The 21,100-nt window shown below is 21.9% G+C and overlaps 1 protein-coding gene across 5 annotated transcripts; it reads right to left on the bottom strand.

Annotated features, from left to right (window-relative positions):
• Positions 1-139: 139 nt before the first annotated feature.
• LOC107996772 (intermembrane lipid transfer protein Vps13) lies at positions 140-21,075 on the bottom strand. Of its 5 annotated transcripts, XM_062077898.1 has the most exons (60): positions 20,282-21,075; positions 19,382-19,468; positions 19,111-19,308; positions 18,773-19,002; positions 18,553-18,688; positions 18,199-18,445; positions 17,842-18,076; positions 17,634-17,751; positions 17,301-17,547; positions 16,972-17,226; positions 16,796-16,895; positions 16,482-16,721; positions 16,228-16,411; positions 16,055-16,143; positions 15,839-15,971; positions 15,546-15,778; positions 15,333-15,470; positions 15,128-15,272; positions 14,838-15,055; positions 14,599-14,754; positions 14,381-14,515; positions 14,138-14,310; positions 13,763-14,055; positions 13,551-13,684; positions 13,171-13,459; positions 12,776-13,035; positions 12,563-12,685; positions 12,357-12,459; positions 12,145-12,291; positions 11,843-12,036; positions 11,639-11,776; positions 11,418-11,537; positions 11,161-11,340; positions 10,897-11,076; positions 10,653-10,814; positions 10,414-10,577; positions 10,226-10,343; positions 9,797-9,973; positions 8,868-9,092; positions 8,581-8,796; positions 8,028-8,069; positions 7,587-7,649; positions 6,606-6,809; positions 6,392-6,529; positions 6,142-6,288; positions 5,925-6,073; positions 5,747-5,858; positions 5,400-5,638; positions 5,144-5,306; positions 4,801-5,014; positions 4,161-4,339; positions 3,964-4,083; positions 3,765-3,886; positions 3,333-3,646; positions 2,652-2,773; positions 2,404-2,573; positions 2,196-2,310; positions 1,987-2,118; positions 1,733-1,897; positions 140-1,590 (listed from the first exon to the last, which is right to left on the bottom strand). In XM_062077898.1, the coding sequence occupies exons 1-60, from the start codon at positions 20,379-20,381 to the stop codon at positions 1,543-1,545; spliced, it is 9,978 nt and encodes a 3,325-aa protein (XP_061933882.1). In that variant the 5' UTR covers positions 20,382-21,075; the 3' UTR covers positions 140-1,542. The 5 variants fall into 5 exon arrangements, with proteins under 5 accessions (XP_061933882.1, XP_061933883.1, XP_061933885.1 ...); XM_062077899.1 differs by lacking the exon at positions 7,587-7,649; XM_062077901.1 differs by lacking the exon at positions 9,797-9,973.
• Between the last annotated feature and the right edge of the window lie 25 nt (positions 21,076-21,100).

Genomic DNA, 21,100 nt, shown 5'->3' with positions numbered 1-21,100 from the left:
CATATATAAACAAATGAATGTACTTATATATAATGTATGATAGAAACAAAATTCATTTTTGAAGTATAATACATAAATATATATACAAAATTTAAATATTAGTATCATTGAATAAGATAAAAGAAATAGAAAGCAAGAGTTACTTTAATTTTTTGTTATTGTAATTTGTTTATACAAGTGATATATTTATAAAATAGTAACAATATACGTATATCTTTTTTTAACAATAATGTAATTTAATTAGACAATTCATTTTAAATTATATTATAATTTAAAATGATGAACTACATATAATTATAATTATACAATAATAAATTTCTTATAAGCTCTAAAAAACAGTGTATTATCTTTGGACTATTTTGCTTTTTTTTTCTTCTTTATTAAACAATATATTATTTAGCAGAACAATTTTAATAAAAATTATGTACTATTTATGAACATACAGAGTGTTTCTAAAAATATATAACAATCCAGATTAATTATCATAATTGATCAAATGGTATAATATGTATAATATGTATAATTGAAATAAAAAATTATGTAAATATTATCAATATATTGAAAATATTAACAATATGAAAAGTATTTTACATGCATATAAAATTTTAAGAATATATATTTAAAAAAAAATATATTTCTATATAATTTTTATATAATTAAAAAATTATGCGTTATTAGAAACATTCTGCACAAATAATAACATAGTTACAGGTACATAGAAATTCTTTGAACATACAATGTGCGCTTAAATTTCTGTTTATATATGTATACATATATAATTAATTTTTAACTTAATATTAAAGAATACAAAAACATGATATTGTCTTATAATGGCAATCTGTTTTTAGAATTTTTACTAATATTTTTACTAATATTAAACAAGAAAGAATTTTACAAGACATGAAATTAAAATATTTTAATCGTGAAATAAATTTGCATATATTTTTACACAAAATATAACATGACATTTAAATATCAGCTTAAATCTTATATTTATATATATTTATATAAATAAGTTTCAAATTAATAAGATAGAAAGATTTTGTTTTGATTTTCAAATATTTTTACATGTATTTTGTTTACTTTAGATATATTTTAAATATTATTTTAAAATAAATTATACTATTTGATGTAATGTGTTTAAGAACAATGATAAATACTATATTATTTTGTACAATATTAAATATGTCAATTGTAATCATTAATTAAAAGCATTAGAAGTCTTTTTAATGTTATAATAACATATAGAATTATAAAATGAAATATTTTACTGAAAATAACGATAATCATATAAAATAATAAAATTAAACTGAAAATTAGATTGTAATAAATATAAAACAATATATTGATTTGTTTGCTGTTGGCTGATTCTGATTAAATATCAGTCTTGTAAATAGCATTTGTAAAAATCTTTTTTATAATATATACGAATATATAGAATTTATGAAATTCAGTTTGCAAAGCTAATCAAAATTTATGAAGCCTAGGCACTATCAGTTTAATTAATTAATTATATTAAGTATTAATATATAGTTTCTGACATTATAATCCGCATTGATTAATTTGCTGTTGTATTTTGTTACATAGAAGCTGAAAAATTTATAAAAAAAATATTACTTATTTTTTTAAATAATTAAAAGATTATATTTTTTAAATATAAAAATATATATTAATATATATAATATATAAAATATATATAATATATATATTATTTTTCAATTATATAACTTACTTGTCTTATATTATAATCAGATATTAAAATTATTTTTGATTGATCTGCATTACCAAATAAGCCTAATTTTTTTTTTTTACTAGTATCTTTAATAAATATCTGTACACCTTTATCCACTAATTTCGGTAGTTCGCTTATTTCTTGCCATGTGTGAGTCCAATGTACCTGTATAAAAAACAATAAAATATTTACTTTTTTTTAAAAATATTTTATATTTAATTTACAAAAATATAATATTTAAAAAAAATACTGACCCGCCATCCACCGAATAAGTCACTATGCTCTAAATATGCTATTCTCTTATCAGTAAGCAATAATACATCTTTATTAATGTATAAGTGATAAAAATAAATATCAGTATTTGAATATTTTCCTTTTTCCAATTCCTATTAAGAAACATTTTCATATTACAACATTTAAATATTAAGAAATATTAGATAAGAAAAAAATATTAAATACTTACATTTAAAATTTTATGTCCTTCAGCATGCTCTCTAACATATGGTCTAACTAAATTATCAGGTTGTAAAAATCTACATGGCCTTACTTTTTTTACTTCTTCATTCAATTCAGTTGCACTGAAAAAAAATTAATATGAATAATTTAAATTATTTTTATACTTGAAATAAAAATTGTAATTTATATAATTTCATAAATATTATTTTTTATACCGTTTCACTGCATCAAATGAACCACTAGCAAAATCTATAACTCCAGCAGTTGGTCTAGTAACAAGGCCAACCATTCCTTTTCCAAATCCTTTAAAGAATCCTTCCACACCTTCTTCTTTGGCACCTGATATAGGTTTCATTACAACACCAGTTACACCATCAAAAACACCCTAAAAACCATAAATTCATTTTTGATCACACTAATTTCTTCCCAATTATATTAATTTCTATTTCTGATTTTCACTTACCATTACTAAACCTTTGCCACTACGAGCAAGACCTTCTTGTAAAGTAGCTGGTTGTATGTTAAGCTGTTCTTGTCGTTTTCTTTGATAATCTTTATCAAATGTTAAAGCAGCTATACCTTTGCCTAAATAATGTAATGTTTAAAAAAATATAATAATATTTAGAATAAAATAAGAATTCAAATTGTAAACATACTAAAAGTTTTTAATTTATGTGTATTTAAATATATGTATAATAAATAAAACCGTATATATATATATATATATATATAGTATAGTACATAATATATATGCATATATTTATAATCATATATTTCTATTATATATGTATAGCATATATATGTACATATATGTATATAGTTAATATAAAAAAATAATATATATAATTAATACATATAGTTAATAAAAATATATGAGATATTATAAATTATTGTACATATATACATATTTTTATATCTTAATATTTTTTATTTTATAATTCATATTAAGAAATTAAAGCTTCGACTTTTTAATAAAAATATAGAACTTGCGAAGAGATAATCATAATATTATAGGCAAGCAAAGTAACATATAAAGAAAAGAAAAAAGAAACATGCTATTAAGTTTGATTATGCGATTGATTAATACGTTTCGTATTCACATATATTTTAATACACTTTCAAAACTACAATTTCTAAAACATACCCATAGCTCCAGTTATTTTAGAAACAGCTCCTGCCATTCCTCCAACAGTATGACCTACCATGCTTCTCACACCAAGAATCAAACCTTCTGCGAATTCTCCAGGTCCTTGAATGGCACCATGGAAAGGTTCATAGAATAAATCTTCAATGCCTTTCATGGTACCCACCACAAGGCCATATGGATTTCCTATTACATCGAGTCCCAAAACAAGAACATAAGCTTGCTTAATTGCTTGTCCTACATAATGTAATGTTGCTTCATGAATGAGTTGTTTATGAGTCATAAAAATATATTCTCTTTCAAAATATGCTAATCTGTAAAAATAAAAAATATTTATATATATATATATATAGTTTATACTAATACAGAATTAAAATTTTATTAATACAAATTTAATTTTATTAATATAAATTAAAATTTAATTTTGAATACTTGAAGACAATATCGTGAATATCTGTTAATGTAACTCCTATTCCTTGTAGTAATACGTTTAATACATGAGGCATTGCAGAAGGCCCGCTATTACCACCAGTCATTGAAAAACTTATATGAATCTGAAAAAATTATAATAATTATAAAAATATAACATCAATAAAATACAATTATGATTAATTTAAATTACAAAAAAAACCTTTAATGGAGAAAAATGAAGAAGATCGAAGAAATTTTTCTGTTCGGCCGTAGTAATTAATCTGACATGATACATTAAAGGTTCATCAACAAGTTTTACATCTAATTTGAATAGCTTGTTCTAAATTATAAAAAAACAATTATTATAATATTTTAAAATTTTATATATTATATATATTATTTATTAATAAAACTTACTTCTTCTACATCATTCATTTCATTTGTTTCAAGTAATCCCATAATCGCATTAATAAATACAATATCTACTTTCACATGAAATTCTTGTATAAGAACTTTAAAATACCGGAATTGCTGTACATTACTGTGTACAAGTAATCGTTTAATCATACTAAGTTCAGCAAATGGTTTCATTTCAACTGTTAAAAAATAATTTAATATGTATTTATACATATATATATATTTATATCTTATATATTCATTTACACTTTTAAAAAGATTAAATTCTAAATTAAAATAAACATAAAAGTGATATATAAAAATATTAATTAATTTTTATGATTATAAAGAATTTAAATTCATATTGAATTCACAAATAAAACGAAGTATCAATATGATGGAAATTGATCGAAAATTGTCTTAATTTATCTGCATCTTGCTTTACTAATGCAAATTTGAATTGCTTATAATTTAAAAAATAAATTTTAATCAACAACTTTTGTATTTGTTTTAATCTTTAGAATCATATAAAATATATTTTATCATGAATATTAATATTAATATCCTTTTATATATGTATATATAATCATACATATTATATAATATATATAATTTATATAATATTTTCATTTTTTATGAATGATTGAATATAAAAATTTACCAGCATTTGTAACACTCTTTGGAGGTGGAACTGGAGCCAATATAACTGGGAAAATACAATCTGCAAGTTGATTATCAATTTGCAATCTATTAATTTTTGCATGTAACTGCACTTGATGTACTGAAGTACGGTATTGCAACCATAAACCAGTTTGGAAAGTTCTTCGTAGATAACGGCGATTTGGTTTCAACATTTCCATATTTAAATAATCAACCTAAAATTGAAATTAATTTGAGAATAGAAGATAATATATAAAAATATAATATAAAAATATATGTATTAATATAAAATAATATAAAAAATATACGTATTATAAAATTGAAAATGAAATTATTTTTATTACTTCTAATTTTGGTTCAAGTATCACTTTTTGCATCGGATCTTTTCCTACTTGTAATTCGCGCATATATTTCTGATAGCCTTCTTCTATAAGATTTACTTCTCTTGTGGTAAGACTACGCCATCGATGATTACTAGATTTACGGATTTCCCATATAATTCCAGAACTAAAAAATAATAATAATAAAAAGCATGACAATAAATTGTTATAAAAATATAAATTATATATAAAATATGAATCACAAATATTAATAATATACCTGGCAATACACATATATAACAATTCAGATCTTGTGATATTATTAACAAGTGAAAGACCAACTCCGTGAATATTTATTAACACTTCCTGTTCTATAACTTCAAAATCATCAGATAGTTGACAATCTTCCGCAATTTTCATATTTGATGTAAATAATAATACTCGTTGTGTACCATCTAAAAATGATACATAAAATACTTGTTCTTCCAAATCTGGCAAATGAAAAATTCCTAATGTATCCTAAGAAATAGATTTTTAACATTATTAAATTAGAAAAAAATTAATAAATTTAATTAAATAATTATTAATTAATAATAATAATTATCTAATAAAATATTAAATATTTACTTTTCGAAGAGTTTCTTCAATTTCTTTTTTACTGCTATCTTCCCAAATCAATTTTCGCGGTCCTGCAGGATTTTCCCAAGTATAAAACATTTTATTATATGTTTGTATAGATCTGTGAAATAATTTATATTATAAAATTAATAACAATAATTTTTTTAAATAATTGATTGAATAATACCTGATATTTAGTGAACCCTTTTCCCAAAAATTGATAGTGTGTGGAGTATGATTAATAATTAATGCTGGAGCATTTCCATGATTATAAACAGATAAGGAAATGTAAATTCCGCCTTCGCTTATTTGTATATCTACGTTGATTCCTCCATACTATTAAACAATAAAAATTATAAAAATATATAAATTATTTATTAAAAAAAAAAGTAAAATTATCAAACCTTATTATTTAATTTCAATAAAGTTGTATGACTTTCTGTATAAATAAATGATACAGTTTTTTCGAGATCACCTGCAATTCTAGCTTTTAAAAGTTTTTGCTCATGATCAGAGCGAGGCCAAAAAGCTGTACATTCTCTAGGAGGAACCTATAAATAATAAAAAATTATATTTAAGTGAAATATATCATATAAAATATAATTAACAATTGTTAAATAACTATTTAATATAATTAAAAAAACTTATAATTACCTTAATCATAGGATCAGCTGGTCTATTACCCTCTTGACATTCAATAAGGTAATCAGAATTATTTATCAACACATAATATGGAGTAAATGTAATCTGTTTTGTTAAAGAATTATAAGTTAACTGATTATGAACTCCAATCTGTAATTTATAAAAAAACATTAATATAAAATGAGTAAATAATGAAATTATAAGAAAAATAGAAAATAATACTGACTTGGTATGTTAGACCATTATATTTACAAGTAACTACTCCATCACTTCCTGCAACATCTATAGGAAATTTATCAGACCATTCACCATCTTCCACTCTAATCATTGCCTTTTTTTTACCAAAGAATACTTTAGAGCGAAATGAGAATAATATTGGTCCCTTAAAATTCTCTGGATGATATAATACATTTAGATAATCTTCTCCACTCTGAAAATATGTATATGATTAAATTTTTATGTCAACATTAATATTATATTTCAATAATCTAAATATATTGTGCACAAAAAATGCAATTGCATTTTTCAATATATTTATGTTATTATGTCAGATTATATCATTATGTGAGAAATTACAATAAACTACTTTAACTACAACAAGTAATTTTATTTTATAATTTTGCTTATTTATTGTAATAAACAAAATCTAAATTTTTGCATTTTCTCTTCATATTATATATTTATTTCTTTTAATGAATTTATAAAAATTCATTGAATTAATATACAAATAATTAATTTTCTATGATATCAAATTGTTATGTTATTTCTACAAATATTATTTAGTTTTATAGCAATCACTACTTTGTACACATTTAGTAACAAATATACATATATATATGTATAAGCAATAATATCTTATTTATAGCATGAAAAAGTATGCGTAATGTTGCAAAATTATAATAATGCCACAAAAAGCCAACTAATAAAAAGAATTAAACATGAATGGAGCTGAAAATATTTCTTGGTTAATTTTTTGAAGTGTATGCTATTCATTATTAATAAATAATTATATTTTTTAATAGAAAAACAAAAATTAGCAATATGCTGTTAATAAAGCATTGATAATAATATGTAGAAAAATGTAAAAGATTTAATATATAAACACAGATATAGTTAGTTGAATAAAATAATACATATTTTTTTTATAATTCTTTCACAATTTGCAAAATTAAATCATTATCAATATAAAATAAAATCAATATATCACCGAACGTGTTTTCTTCATCCTGTATTCTACACGTGGTTGATGAGATTTCACACAAACCAAATTCTGAAAGATATCTTTTTATATATTTTCATTTTGTTAACAAAGAAATTAGCTTTTTTTTTTAAATTATGTATGAAATAATCTTTTAATATTTATATTCATAAGAGTTATCTATATAAATAAAAGTTTAAATTGAAAAGCTATTTTTAAATTTTTGTCCATGCTAATATTTCATTATATTAAATAAATATGATAAATAAAACAAATAAATTAAAAAATTCCAATTTTTGAATTGAATTTAAGAATATTCTTGTTAACATAACTCTGAAATTATGAAATAAATTTTATACATTGAGAAATACAGCCACCATTACATGATAAAAATTATATAATTAATATTATGTCCAAAGCATGAAAAATACTGTAACATGAAATCACTACCTTGATTGGACTTGAGTGTTCTTTGCCACCCTTACTTGATTTCTGTAAAATAATGTATTGAATAAGATATGATCACAGAAGATTAAAAATTTGCAACATTATACTACTTCCAGCATGTGTAATCTAACATAGCAATTATATATGGCATAAAATATAAATCAAGCATTGTATAAAAATTAGTTACATGCTTAATACAACTAAAAATCATTTATATATTGTAATATATTATAGTATATTAAAATGTTATAATACTACATAGTTAACAGTTTTATTTAATGAAGATTTTATTTCAGATAAAAAATTTTTAAAATAAAAAATATATTATAAATTCATAATTAATCAAATTAATTATGATTATAATTAATCTATTCTCTAAATAAAAATATAAGTAATAATATAATTTAATAAAAAATTTATTTTCATCAAAAAAATAAAAATACTAAAATATTTATAAATATAAATTTAGATACAATATTTATAAATATAAATAAATAAATAAATAAAATTATAATTAAATAATTTTTAAAAATGAAATGATGTTGATGAAACTTACACGATAAGATAACATTAAGCCTGTTTTATTCAACATCCAAAATGGACAATATAATGCCATAATAATAGAACCATGATCATACGATGTATGCATTCCTAAATCCATTATAACTTTTTGTGCACTGTCGAAAGATTCAAAAGACCAAACAGAAAATTCTGGTGGATTCGCTAATATTTCGCCTTTACATGACCAATCTTTTTCTAAATAATTCGGTAGCTGTAATTATATAATTATAATTAAATAATTATTAAAATGTAAGTACGAAAATCATTATGAAATTTACTTACTTTTATGATTATACAAGATTTCCCAGGATCAATTGTAGGAATTTGATAAGATGTACCAGCTTCTAAAAGTTTCTCTTGTACAGATCCAGGTAAATTTATAATAATATTGATAGGTAGAAAATTCTTCAAATATATAGATGGATATAAATGAACATTATAAATGGTACTTGCCATAGTATATCGAGAAGTATTTTCAAAGTAAACCTGTTCTATTTCACCAACAACCTATAAATATTATAATGTATTATTAAAATATATAAATATATAAATTTACATGTAGAAATTATTTTTCTACTCTTTCATTCTATCATTTTTTATACTATTATCTAAATAATAAATACTTTTAATATTTAAGCATAACAATACGTTCTATAACATAAATAAAACATAAAAAAACGTGCAATGAACATATTGTATCAAATGCTAATATAAATTTTTACTATTTAAACTATTGAACATATAACTATTTGATCATTTTATGCAGAATACAAAAATTTTATTATTGAAATAAATAAAATAATAAATGCTAAAATAAAATAAAATACTATAAATAAATAAAAGACACTTCTATAAAATAAATCAATTACTTTCTTTTCTAATTTAAAAAATGAAAATTGTCAAGTTTATTAAAAAGAATTCAACTTAATATAAAAATTGTTTGCTTTCCTTTTTATATTGTATTTTATATTGTAATTATATTAATATAACACAATTAACAATTGTAACTAAAACCATGCCAATAATCATTTTCAGTCAAACATATAGAGGATCTGTATCATAATAACTAACTCATCCTACTGTATTACAATACATTCACATAAAATTATTAACTATCTAATATCGATTGTACAAATACTTATTTAGTTGATATTCAATGTATATTAAATAATAACTGGTTCTCAAACTAATTTAGAAGAAAACGATAATACCTGAATAGGTGTTTCCAGATATTTTTTGTGCTCTGAGGATAAATTTTTCAAGCAAAGATGCTTGATACAATCAATGAAACGAGAGAATACGGATCGCCAGTTAATAGCATTCAATAATAAGCCAATAGTGTTGTTATTATATAAAATACTACCAACCACAATCATCACGAAAAACATCTAAAAGTAAAAACTGCTGCTTATAAAAGCATGTATATAATATAATTTTTAACGAAACTTTGTTTGATTACAGCACAAGAAAAAAAGAAGATAATTAAATATACTGTTTCATTGTATCTCTATTAAACATAATCGAAAACATCGTGAATAATAATTACACGTACTACATAGTGTAAAATCTCGAAAAATAAAAATAAAATATAAAAATTTTCTAAGTGTATACAAATAAATGAATATATTTAATTTTGTTACCTTTATATAAAATGGTTCTACAATTTCTTGTCTTATTCTAGCTTCGCATTTCAAGAGTTTTGTCATACTAATTGTTTTTTGTAGATCTTTCCAAATAAATTGTTCTGAAACCATGTATCTAGAAAAAAAGATTAAATTTATAAAAAAAATAGAAAAAATATAAAAATTTATATAAAAATATATTATACCCTTCAATACTAAAAAATAATCCGTGAACATTTGTTGGAGTATATACAGCATCTAGTGGAAGATTCAATTTACTATCTGGAGCAACTGTTCCTACACATTCAACTTCATTTCCACGTTTAGTCATATAATATACAGATATTGGTTGATTAAAATGATTGTGCACCTAAAAAATATATATTTATAAAACATTTATTTATAAAACAATTATTAAAACTAAAAAAAGAGACATATAGATTACTTGTAAAATACTTCGAAGAGTAACAATAGTACTTCCTTCATCAACTACAACGTCGGAAACAATACCCCATTCTTCAGAACTATCCTTTCGATATTTTAATGAAAAGAATCTTTTGTCAGCTCTTAAAACGGGTATTACTAAGATTCCATGAATTTCTTTAAACTTCAAGAAATATTAATAGCTCAATATTATTTTAATTATATGAAAAATAAAAATTCACAAATTTATACTTTAAATATATTACCGAAATAATAAATTTATCATCATTTCTTTCTTGAATTGTTTCACTTTTCAATTGTTCAAGCAATGGTATTACAGTTTTCATATTTCTTGGAACTAATTCTACTGATGCACCAGATTCAAGAATTACTTCCGTATATGAATCAGTATTATTACTTGTAAATTTTAATCCATCTTTGAAAACCTGAAATAATATATTTATAAATATCTTTTATTCTATAATATTATTTCTAAAATTAAGAACATAAAAAGTTTAATAATAATAAACCTTAAAATGACTATGCTCTAAATCTAAAATCATTGCTAAACCAGTTTCATTCTTTAGTACATATGGCGCCACGCTTTTTGTCATTACTTTTCCAGTAATTTCCATGGCAGATGAAAATGCATTACCGAGTTGTTTTAGTACATCGAGACACGTTTTCGTTAAAGTTATTTCCAAATTTTCCTATTATAAAATATTATAAGATTTTATGTAAAATACATAATTAAAAAATAAAAAATATTAATATTTTATTAACTTACAGTTGATAAAATATCAATAGATATTTTAGGAGTTTGATGAAATTCTTCTGTTTCACTGTCTGATGTAGGGCTGATCGCATTTATACTTCTAGAATTTGCTGATATATCATTAAATTGAATCTAAGATATAAAGTGAAAATAAATAAAATATAAATAAGAACAATAAAAATATTTAAAAAAATATAATAATATTTTAATCATCAAAAATTGAAATATATTACTTTAACTTTTAGTTCCCATGGTGTTGAAACTCGCTTTTCATTTTTGATTCTCTCTATTGGTTCAATTAATGGTTCCCATAATGCTAACTGATTATTATAATATGCCATAATTACCGACATTGTATATTCTACACTCATCTAAAAGTAAGCAATTTTTTAATGAATAGTAAAAGAAAAATCATTTTTAAAATCAATATATCTTACAGTTTTTGTACTCCAATCATAAATATTACTTTGGAAACCAATATGAAGTAAAAGCATTGGTAATGTTTTATTCCCAACACCTGCTTCTAATGTGAATAGAATTGTCGGTGCAGAGATTATTGCTAATTGTGGTTTATAAATAATATCTTCATCATCAGAATATGTAAAATCTTCTATAGCTTCTATTCCTACTTCTAAAAAATAAAAAATATTATATTAAATAAATAAGATTTATAATAAATAATTATTCAATATGTACATTTTATAATAGTTAATATTATAATATTAAATATAAATTTTACCTGTTTTTAAAAACCAAAAATCATTCTCTTCAAATGGTGTTATAATCCATAATCCTTCATAATTCTGTTCAGTGACAACAATTTCCTGATCTTTTATTTCCGTTTTTGTAACAGTATGAATTACTTTATTCAATATTTCTATAACACCTATAAATGACGAATTTAATTAATAATTTTATTAAACATTGTATATTAATATTTTATCGAATTACCTGGCGAAACTGATAAATGAATATCTGTACAACAAATATCAACATGAAGTCCTTTTCCATCTGGTGTAGAACCTGCTACACTTATACTACATGGTCTTAAGACCTTTATAATTAAGATAGTTTTTTTTTATAATTTTTAATTTTTTTTTATAATTATAAATTAATACTATATATAAATAGTAGAATATAAAATATATAATTTTTACCTGATATATCCAATCACTTCTTCTTACAGGATTATATATACCAGCTAAAATTGACAAATCTTTTATGGTGCCTGTTATTACTTGATGTTCATCCATCAAACGTACTTTTAACAATAATTCAGTCTATATAAAATAAAATATTTAGATAAAAAAAAATATATAATATATATTATATTATAATAAAAAAAAGAAAAAATAGAGAATAAATATTACATTTAGTATTATACAATTAGAATTTATATCATCCATATCTTCCAATAGTATAATATCAGGCTTTTCAATATGTATATTAATTGTAAACATTCTTTTAGTTGGTGATACAATTTGTTTTTTTTTAACTATTGGTTCACTATAGCTTTTTACATGTTGAGTTACTGGTTTATTTGATGAATTATCAATCGCGAAAAAATCTTTTATTTTCATTAGATAATCAAGTGATACGATTATACTAAATGAAAATACTCGAATATCAACTGAAAACAAAATTTAATAAAAATAAAGTTTAATGAACGAAATAATTTATATATAAAAATATTTAATAAAGATATATTAAATAAAAAATAAAGATATATTTTTTATCAATCAAGAAATATATATTTTTAACTTACCAAATGTATCATTTGAACTTTGTCTAATAGTCATATCTAACATACTACGAACAGGTTTTGATTCTTCTTCTACATTATTCATGGAAGATACCGTTGTTATTCGTTCCATAATTCTAATAAATGAACCTTGTCTACTTTGACGAATGTCATCTAAAGTACAATTCATAAGAAGAATCGAAGTTGCCATTAATCCATCGGCAAATATTCGACCTTTCAATGCAAAATGCGTTAAACAAAATTTAGCTAAGCCATTTTCTGGCAAATGAAGTAGAGAATTTTGTGATTGCAACTACAATTTAATTAGATAATTTATAATATATATATATATATATATATGCAATAGTATCAAAAAATTGTTTCGAAATAATTATTGAAATTACCGTTTTTGAACCTCCCGTAAATAAAGTAATTACAAGACTATCCATAACAAATTCAAATTTAATGGATGTGTGTATATGTACTTGTTCTTGTAAATCTGAATCTTCTGAATCTTCTGCAATAGTTACAAACTTATCTGTTCAAAAAACACAATTACTTTATAATTATTTTGTTCATTAATTAATTATAAACAAAATAAATTATTCATATCTACCAGGTCGATGATGTAAAACTTCTATTTCAACTTTTTTTTTATTAACACTTGCTGTAAATTTTTTATCTTCAACAGTTTCGCCCAAATTTTTTTCTAACACTTTCATTGCTGTTACGTAATCTTCTTTACTTATCAATATATTAATTTTATTTAATCTACCAGACATATCAATGTCTGGTATAGAGGTAAACCAAGCACTGGATAAATTACGTTTAATGAGTAATGTAAAACTAACTGGTTCTAATAGCAATATTTCATTTTGAACTACAAATTTTTCTATATTCAATCTCACCCTATTATAAAAATAATATACTAAATATTTGCGATTATCAAAATTAATAATTGTTGTTATATTCTGTAAATAATTAATCTTACCGAGATAACTTAAAATTTTGTAATTCGATTCTCATTTCATCAACAATAGGAAAATCTCCAACTTCATTTGTAATTTCTAATTTCTTAAAAATATTACATATAGTAAGATTACCCATATCTAATGTTAAACAATGGTCACTTGTTGAATGCATTGGTACATATATAACTGGAGCCTATTATACAATTTAAAAAATTTAATATTTAATTATAATATTTCAAATTTTTATACTTTATATTTTATACCTTAATTTTTATTGCAAGTCCAATACGTGTTGCACTTTTTCTAGCATCTTTAATATTTATCTTCGCGGCTTCTGCGGCTGCTGCTGATGCTTCTTTTATAGCTTGTTGAGCTGCTTGAAAATTATTTAAAAAGCTCTAAAAGATCAAGTATACTTTAATTATTTAAATATTTATTAACTATTTATTATTAAGATATTATATATAAAGATTTTGTTTACCATTATACTGGTAACAAACATATTCAAGAAAACAATACGATAACAACCCATAACAACCGTAATGGACATATTATTTTTATCAATTTCTGATGGTTCAACATTGTAAATTATAGCTTGAATTTGTAAAGATTCGGTATTTTCTGTTACAGATACAATCTATATAATTAGTTATATTAATTAATATTATAATAAATTAATTATATTAATTTCATACCAAGTATATATAAAAATTGACTTACATTTCTATAAGCTGATGCTACATTAAGATCTTTAATATTAATAGAAGATAAATTTACATTTGCTTGCGAATGTGAAGATTTCATTATATATCCGGCGCTGATACCATCGATATAAAATGCAGTAATTTCTCTACAATCGCTAGTTATCTTCATACAGATAGTTCCAACTTTTGCTTGTATCTTTAAATCTATATGTTCAATGACTGTTTTTCTACGACCTAAATTCGTATATAATTATAAATTATAATTCAAATTTTAAAAATAGAGAAATATAATAGAAATATACTTACGCATCATTGATTTAAGTCTTTGTTTGTGAATTTGTTCTTTCAAAAATGTAGTAGTTTCTTCTTGAATGGAAACCAAATGAGTAAGTCGTGGACGCATATAAGGTTCTTTTTCAAGTTTACTATTTGCTATAGCATTCATTTGATCCTATAATTTAAATGCAAAAGAATAAAATTTAAATTTCTCTATATACTGAATTTAAATCACCTGAATATATGATATAAATTGAAGAAGATTTATTAAAGCTTCTTGATGCAGCCAAATGTCTAATGTTGTAAATTCTAATTTTAATAGTTGAAGAACAGATCCATGTTTTGTTTTAAATTCTGGAGATCGCTTATTTACCTTAAAAATGAATATGTTAATTTATATTTTACGAATAATTTATTTTTTGATAAATTAAAAAAATTATTTACTTACATTTATATATTGCACTGTTATCAAATATTCATCTCTACCAGAAAGCATAGGAGTGTTTACCATAAATATTTCTCTTTGATTGTAGTGTTGTTTTATTTGAATTCCGCCTAATCTTAATAATATTTCCTTATCATAAGTTCGTTGTAACATTTCAGCTTCTAATTGTAATATTTCGAATTTCATAAACGGTATTATTTCATTGTCTTTTTGAGATGAAATTTGTATTGCAAATTCTATAATAAATAATGCAATTATTAATTAAGTACTTCATTATTTATAAAACATTATGTTACCTTTCATTTCAAATCTCATTTCCATATCAGTTGTTTGTTTAATTGGAGTCACAATAGAATCTTCTATTTTTTTTTTTTCAGCAATAGTAGTAGTTAAATCTTTCAGCAAAGATAATTGTGAAACAGATTTACTCTAAACAAATATTTTATAATTAAAATATAATATTTAATAAAATAATATTTAATAAATATAGAAAAATTATATTTATAATATACCAAAGATAATTTGTAAAGTTCCATTGGTTCTTCTTCTTTTGGAAATGGTATGCTCTGAGCAATAGAAAGAGCTTGTAATAAACGAATATCTAAAAAAAAATTTAAAAAAAAGATTATATTTATATTATTATTAAGATGCTAATAATTCAAAAATATTTTATTCTGAAAGATACCTGTTATATTAATAACAACAGATGGTAATTGTCCTATCAGCCTAAATTTTGGAAGTAAAGGATCATCCGTTACTAAACATTTGTGAAATTGAATTTCAAGTGTTGTTGGATGTAATAATGTCATAGAATCATCTATATTTGATAAAACTGTGCGCCACTCTTCACCCGGTAATGAAACTAATACCTATATAATATTATATAATTTTTATACCAATACTTATACATTTTATATTTAAAATATTAAAAGTACATACTTGAAAATCAACTATCTTTAAAACAAATTTGTCATAACTATGTTCTCTAAGATGCAATAACACATCTTCTTCAGTTTTACCCATGCTAATTAATTGTTTAACAGTTACATGTGTCTTAACGTCTTTTGGTTTTTCAAGAGAATGTATTTGTAAACTACCAAGATCAATAATTAACAATGATTTTGTGCTATTATATCTTCCATCATGTGGTATGATTAATTGAGAAGCTTGCATATTAACCTATTAAATATTAATATATATTAAATTCTATCTTTATAATGAATATACAATTATATTATAAAATTAATTTTTACCTGTATATCTAATACCGAATGTTTTTGAATAGCATGTTCTAAACCTAAAGCCGACATTTCTTTTAAACCTTCTAATTGTTCTGCAGCAGCTGCTTGAAGGCTAAATGTAGAAAAATTAATTATTGAAGTATTTTATAAGTAATTGATAAAAATAATACAAAATATAATATTCTTACTTGTACAAAGTTGATGAATTTTGTACTTTAAATAAGTTAATTAATTCTATTACAGTTTGTGCATCATAAATAATATCTACAGATTTCGATTTTACTATGATACGATCACCACATAATTTATCAAGAGGATTCTTTTCATACGATACAGAAATTAAAACATTATTTGTGCCATGCTGATGCGAATTGAAAAGTGAAGGAATATAATCATCTTGTTTTGTTCCTAATAATTTCATCTCATTAATTGATGCTGTGACTCTATAAAAAATTAAATATTACAATGTTAAAATTTTAAAATTAAAATTTTTATAATAAAAATAAAACATATATACAAAATGGCATTAGCAGATGGTCTTGATTTGAAGCAAGCTTCAACACTATGTAATTGAAGATCTATAATACAAGGATATTCTTTATCTGTATCTAAAATTATAATTTGTAACTCGTATAAAAGAAATCGCGTATTTATCATTTCATATGTTTCGGGATAATGAACTGGTACACCATTTTCTTGATAATCAATTGCTCTATACAATTTTTCTTTCTCTTGTGGTGTCATTGCTTCTTCAAATTTTCGCACTAAAATAAATACATTTATAAAAATAAAAAAATTAATTACATTATATAATATTTTAAAATAATATACAAGAATTTAAAATTATTACTTATAGCAGCTGCAGAATTTAACTCTTCTGTTTCCTCTATCTGTGTATTGGACCACAAAAAACCAAACCAACCACGTTTTGCTTTTAAAGTTTTTTCTTTTTCCACTAATTTTTCTACCTATAGAGTACAAATTAAAAAGTAATTTATTAATTAATATTAAAATATAGAATATATATTTTTATCAATTAAAAATTTTCATTAACTAACTTCCATTTCAATTTTTTGTCTAATAATGACTAAATTAAAAATATCTAATTTCTTTTCACATTCAGTAAGAAGTTCTTCTATTTCCTGTGGAATTTTCTTAGTTGTCAATTTCATTTTATATGCTTCAGCATAAGAGCGACACATATCACGATGTTTTTTCATATGATTCCAATCCCAATTTCTACGTTTTCTACGTACTGTTTCTTCTAAGACACAAATATATGCAAATTTCCACCTAAAAATAATAACTTATTATATAAGTTATAATATAAGTTATTATAAAATATATACTTATTATACAATTTATTATATAAAGTTATTTTTCAAAAAAATTAATAATTTATTATAATTTATTACCATTGTTTATAATATCCTCTATATGATGTTAAATTTGGTCTATACTTTCTATATGGTGCAGCTTTTTGAGCTTGATCTAAACCTTCTCCTAATTGAACAAGAGTATGATATTGTTTTTTTGCTAATCCTACTCTCAATTTTTGCATTTCCATGTCTAACCATACTTTAGGAATTTTATAATTACTTCCATCTGTTTCTGGCTTTGGATTTAATTTTAATTTTGCATTGACATTTATTGGACCCAATACTAAATAATTATAAAAAATGTTTAATTATAAAATTTAAATGAAGGAATTAATAAATCTAATAATACTAGTATCTATTTTTATATTGTTTCAAATTATATTTTCTTACAGTATTGATAACCAGGTGGATTATAATCTATAGTTGCAATTCCACTATAAAATAGGTCTGAATATTTTGATTGTATATGACTAAATTGTTCTATAGTTGTATTAAGATATACTGCTAAACCATCTAATGTGCATAACTAAAAGAAAAATATTTTTTATTTTAAAAAATATTTCCTTTACTATATTTCTTATATTTTTTATAAGTTTTATTATTAACTTACCTTATAAATTTGTGGAATAGCATACATATCTTTTAAATTATTTATTTCCCAAGTATCAGTACAACTTTCTAAGGTAAATATATTCAATGTAAAACCAACAGAAAAAGGATGATCTTTAAATGAAGTATGATCTTCATATCTCACATGTATCTTTTTAATTTCAATATGAATATTCTTAATCATTCGAGCAATGAGTTTTTCAACCATTGAATCATCTAGTTTCTCTTGTGCTAAAAATTTATTTAAAAATATAATTAAAGTAAAATAATTGTAACTATTATTTAAAAGAAAAATAGAAAATCATAAATGTTAAATTATCAAGTAAAAAATGTTATTACATTTAATATCTGCTAATTGTTTTTTTTTCTCAATTCTTGCAAGTGCTGCATGCTTTGCTTCGAGCTGTATTTTTTCTTCCTTTTCTGCATCATATGCAATTTGACTTGAAGGTACTATAAGTAAATATAATTCTTCAACTATAGCATCAATCTGTCCATTCCACATATCTTTAAATGGTATCTTTAATATAAGTTTCCCTGAAGAAAGGTAAAAATACAGACTATATTAATTCTGTATTATTAAAGAAATATGCATATTTGATTTACAAACCTAATCTTCCATATTCCAATCTAATAGGTAAATTCAATACATCTAATGCAGTTTCTTTTATTAATAAGTCTGTTAATACTACATCTCCTAAAAAGAAAAATATAATAGATTGTCTTTATTGCTTTCACAAAAATAAAGAATATATTTTTATTTAAAAATATATATATATATAAAATATAAATAGATAATAAAAATAAAAGTTTTGTTTCTTATTTATTACTAAATAATAATAATTAATAATTTTTGACTATAAATTTCTACTAACAATATGAATTATAACATGTATAAAAATAAATTGCAAAATTTGATTTAGTAAGATTTATAAAAAAAAAATATAATATTATAACTGTATAAATATTATATTTTAAATATTATAAATATATTTTTATTATATTAATAATATTTATATTTATATATGATATAAAAAAATAAAATTTTATATACATAATATGTGTATATTTGAAATCCTAAAAAATAATTAATATCCAACAAAAAGTTTTTTTTCAATAAAATAGCACCAAAGATGATATAAATTTGTTTTAATTTTATTAAAATAAGTTTTATTATATTACAGAATACATTTTGATATATGTATATTTTATTCATAATTGTATTATATATATGTTTCATAAGCGATAAAGAATTCCTTAAAAAAATAGTAATATAAATAGATATGATATCATATTGATTTACTAATAATATATATGTGTGTATGTGTGTGTGTATTTATAAAATATATTATACTATATATTATATATTATCAAGTATAAATTATTATGTTTATTTTTTTTAATTTTCTTGAACATCAATTGTGATTCAATTAGAAGTTGTGTTCTTTGTAATTGAAATATATCATACATAAAATACATAGTATTTTCAGAACAATTTGTAAATGCTTACCTCCCCATAAACTCAATTTTAATTGCGTATGATCCAAATTTTGAATATACTCCCCTAATATTTTATTTAAAAGTTCAGCAACGATCGATTCAAAGACCATTTTCAATTTTTATTTTCAGAAAATAAAAGGTTTAAAAATATACGAAAAATGAATGACAATGTGAATTTAAGGTAAATTTTCGTGCATTACATCAACATCAAATAATGAGTGATTGACGCATAAAAGTAAAATCGATCGATAAAAAAAATACCGCATAACCTTTAGCAATTAATCTCTAAGTAATTCGTATATGCCGCGCAGAAATGGATTTGAATAGCATACAAATAAAAAAAAAATAATCCGTAGTCTCAATTGCTATAATTATCACTGCAAAACTTATTTATTACTATTTGTTATATTGTCAGACAATTCGAATTTCTGTTAAAATAATACACTGTCACGCACTGAATCTAATTTTTTAAAATTGAAATCTGGTTTATATCGAATTACCAACTAATTTTAAGTTTTTTGTAATTCAGAAGACAACATTGTGTAGAAATGTGACATTATCAATGCCATCTGCAATGTATTTGATTTCACCAACTCTATCTTCATATTCTAGTTATTTGTACTAATAATTAATATTCTATATCTTTATGTCTAGTTAAAAATCTTTATTAACTAAATTCTAGTTTTAAACATTATGCTATATTTCACTTTATTTTAAATGATGATTAATCATTAATAACATGACAAAAACATCGCAAAAATGTTCGCTCGTTTAATTTGAAATTGGAAAGAATAAAATTTATAAAACTTACATTTCATCATATAATAAA

Source organism: Apis cerana, linkage group LG8, assembly GCF_029169275.1.
Source record: "Apis cerana isolate GH-2021 linkage group LG8, AcerK_1.0, whole genome shotgun sequence".
NCBI lineage: Eukaryota > Metazoa > Arthropoda > Insecta > Hymenoptera > Apidae > Apis > Apis cerana.
This window is presented reverse-complemented; position numbering and strand designations above follow the sequence as displayed.

Excerpts from the sequence above, each read along its gene's own strand:
- LOC107996772 (XM_062077898.1), bottom strand. The coding sequence starts at position 20,381 with ATGGTCTTTGAATCGATCGTTGCTGAACTTTTAAATAAAATATTAGGG. Across the intron at positions 15,471-15,545 it reads TAACAGTGCAATATATAAAT|GTAAATAAGCGATCTCCAGA; the intron begins GTAAGTAAATAA and ends TTCATTTTTAAG. Across the intron at positions 11,538-11,638 it reads CATGGGAACTAAAAGTTAAA|ATTCAATTTAATGATATATC; the intron begins GTAATATATTTC and ends TTTATATCTTAG.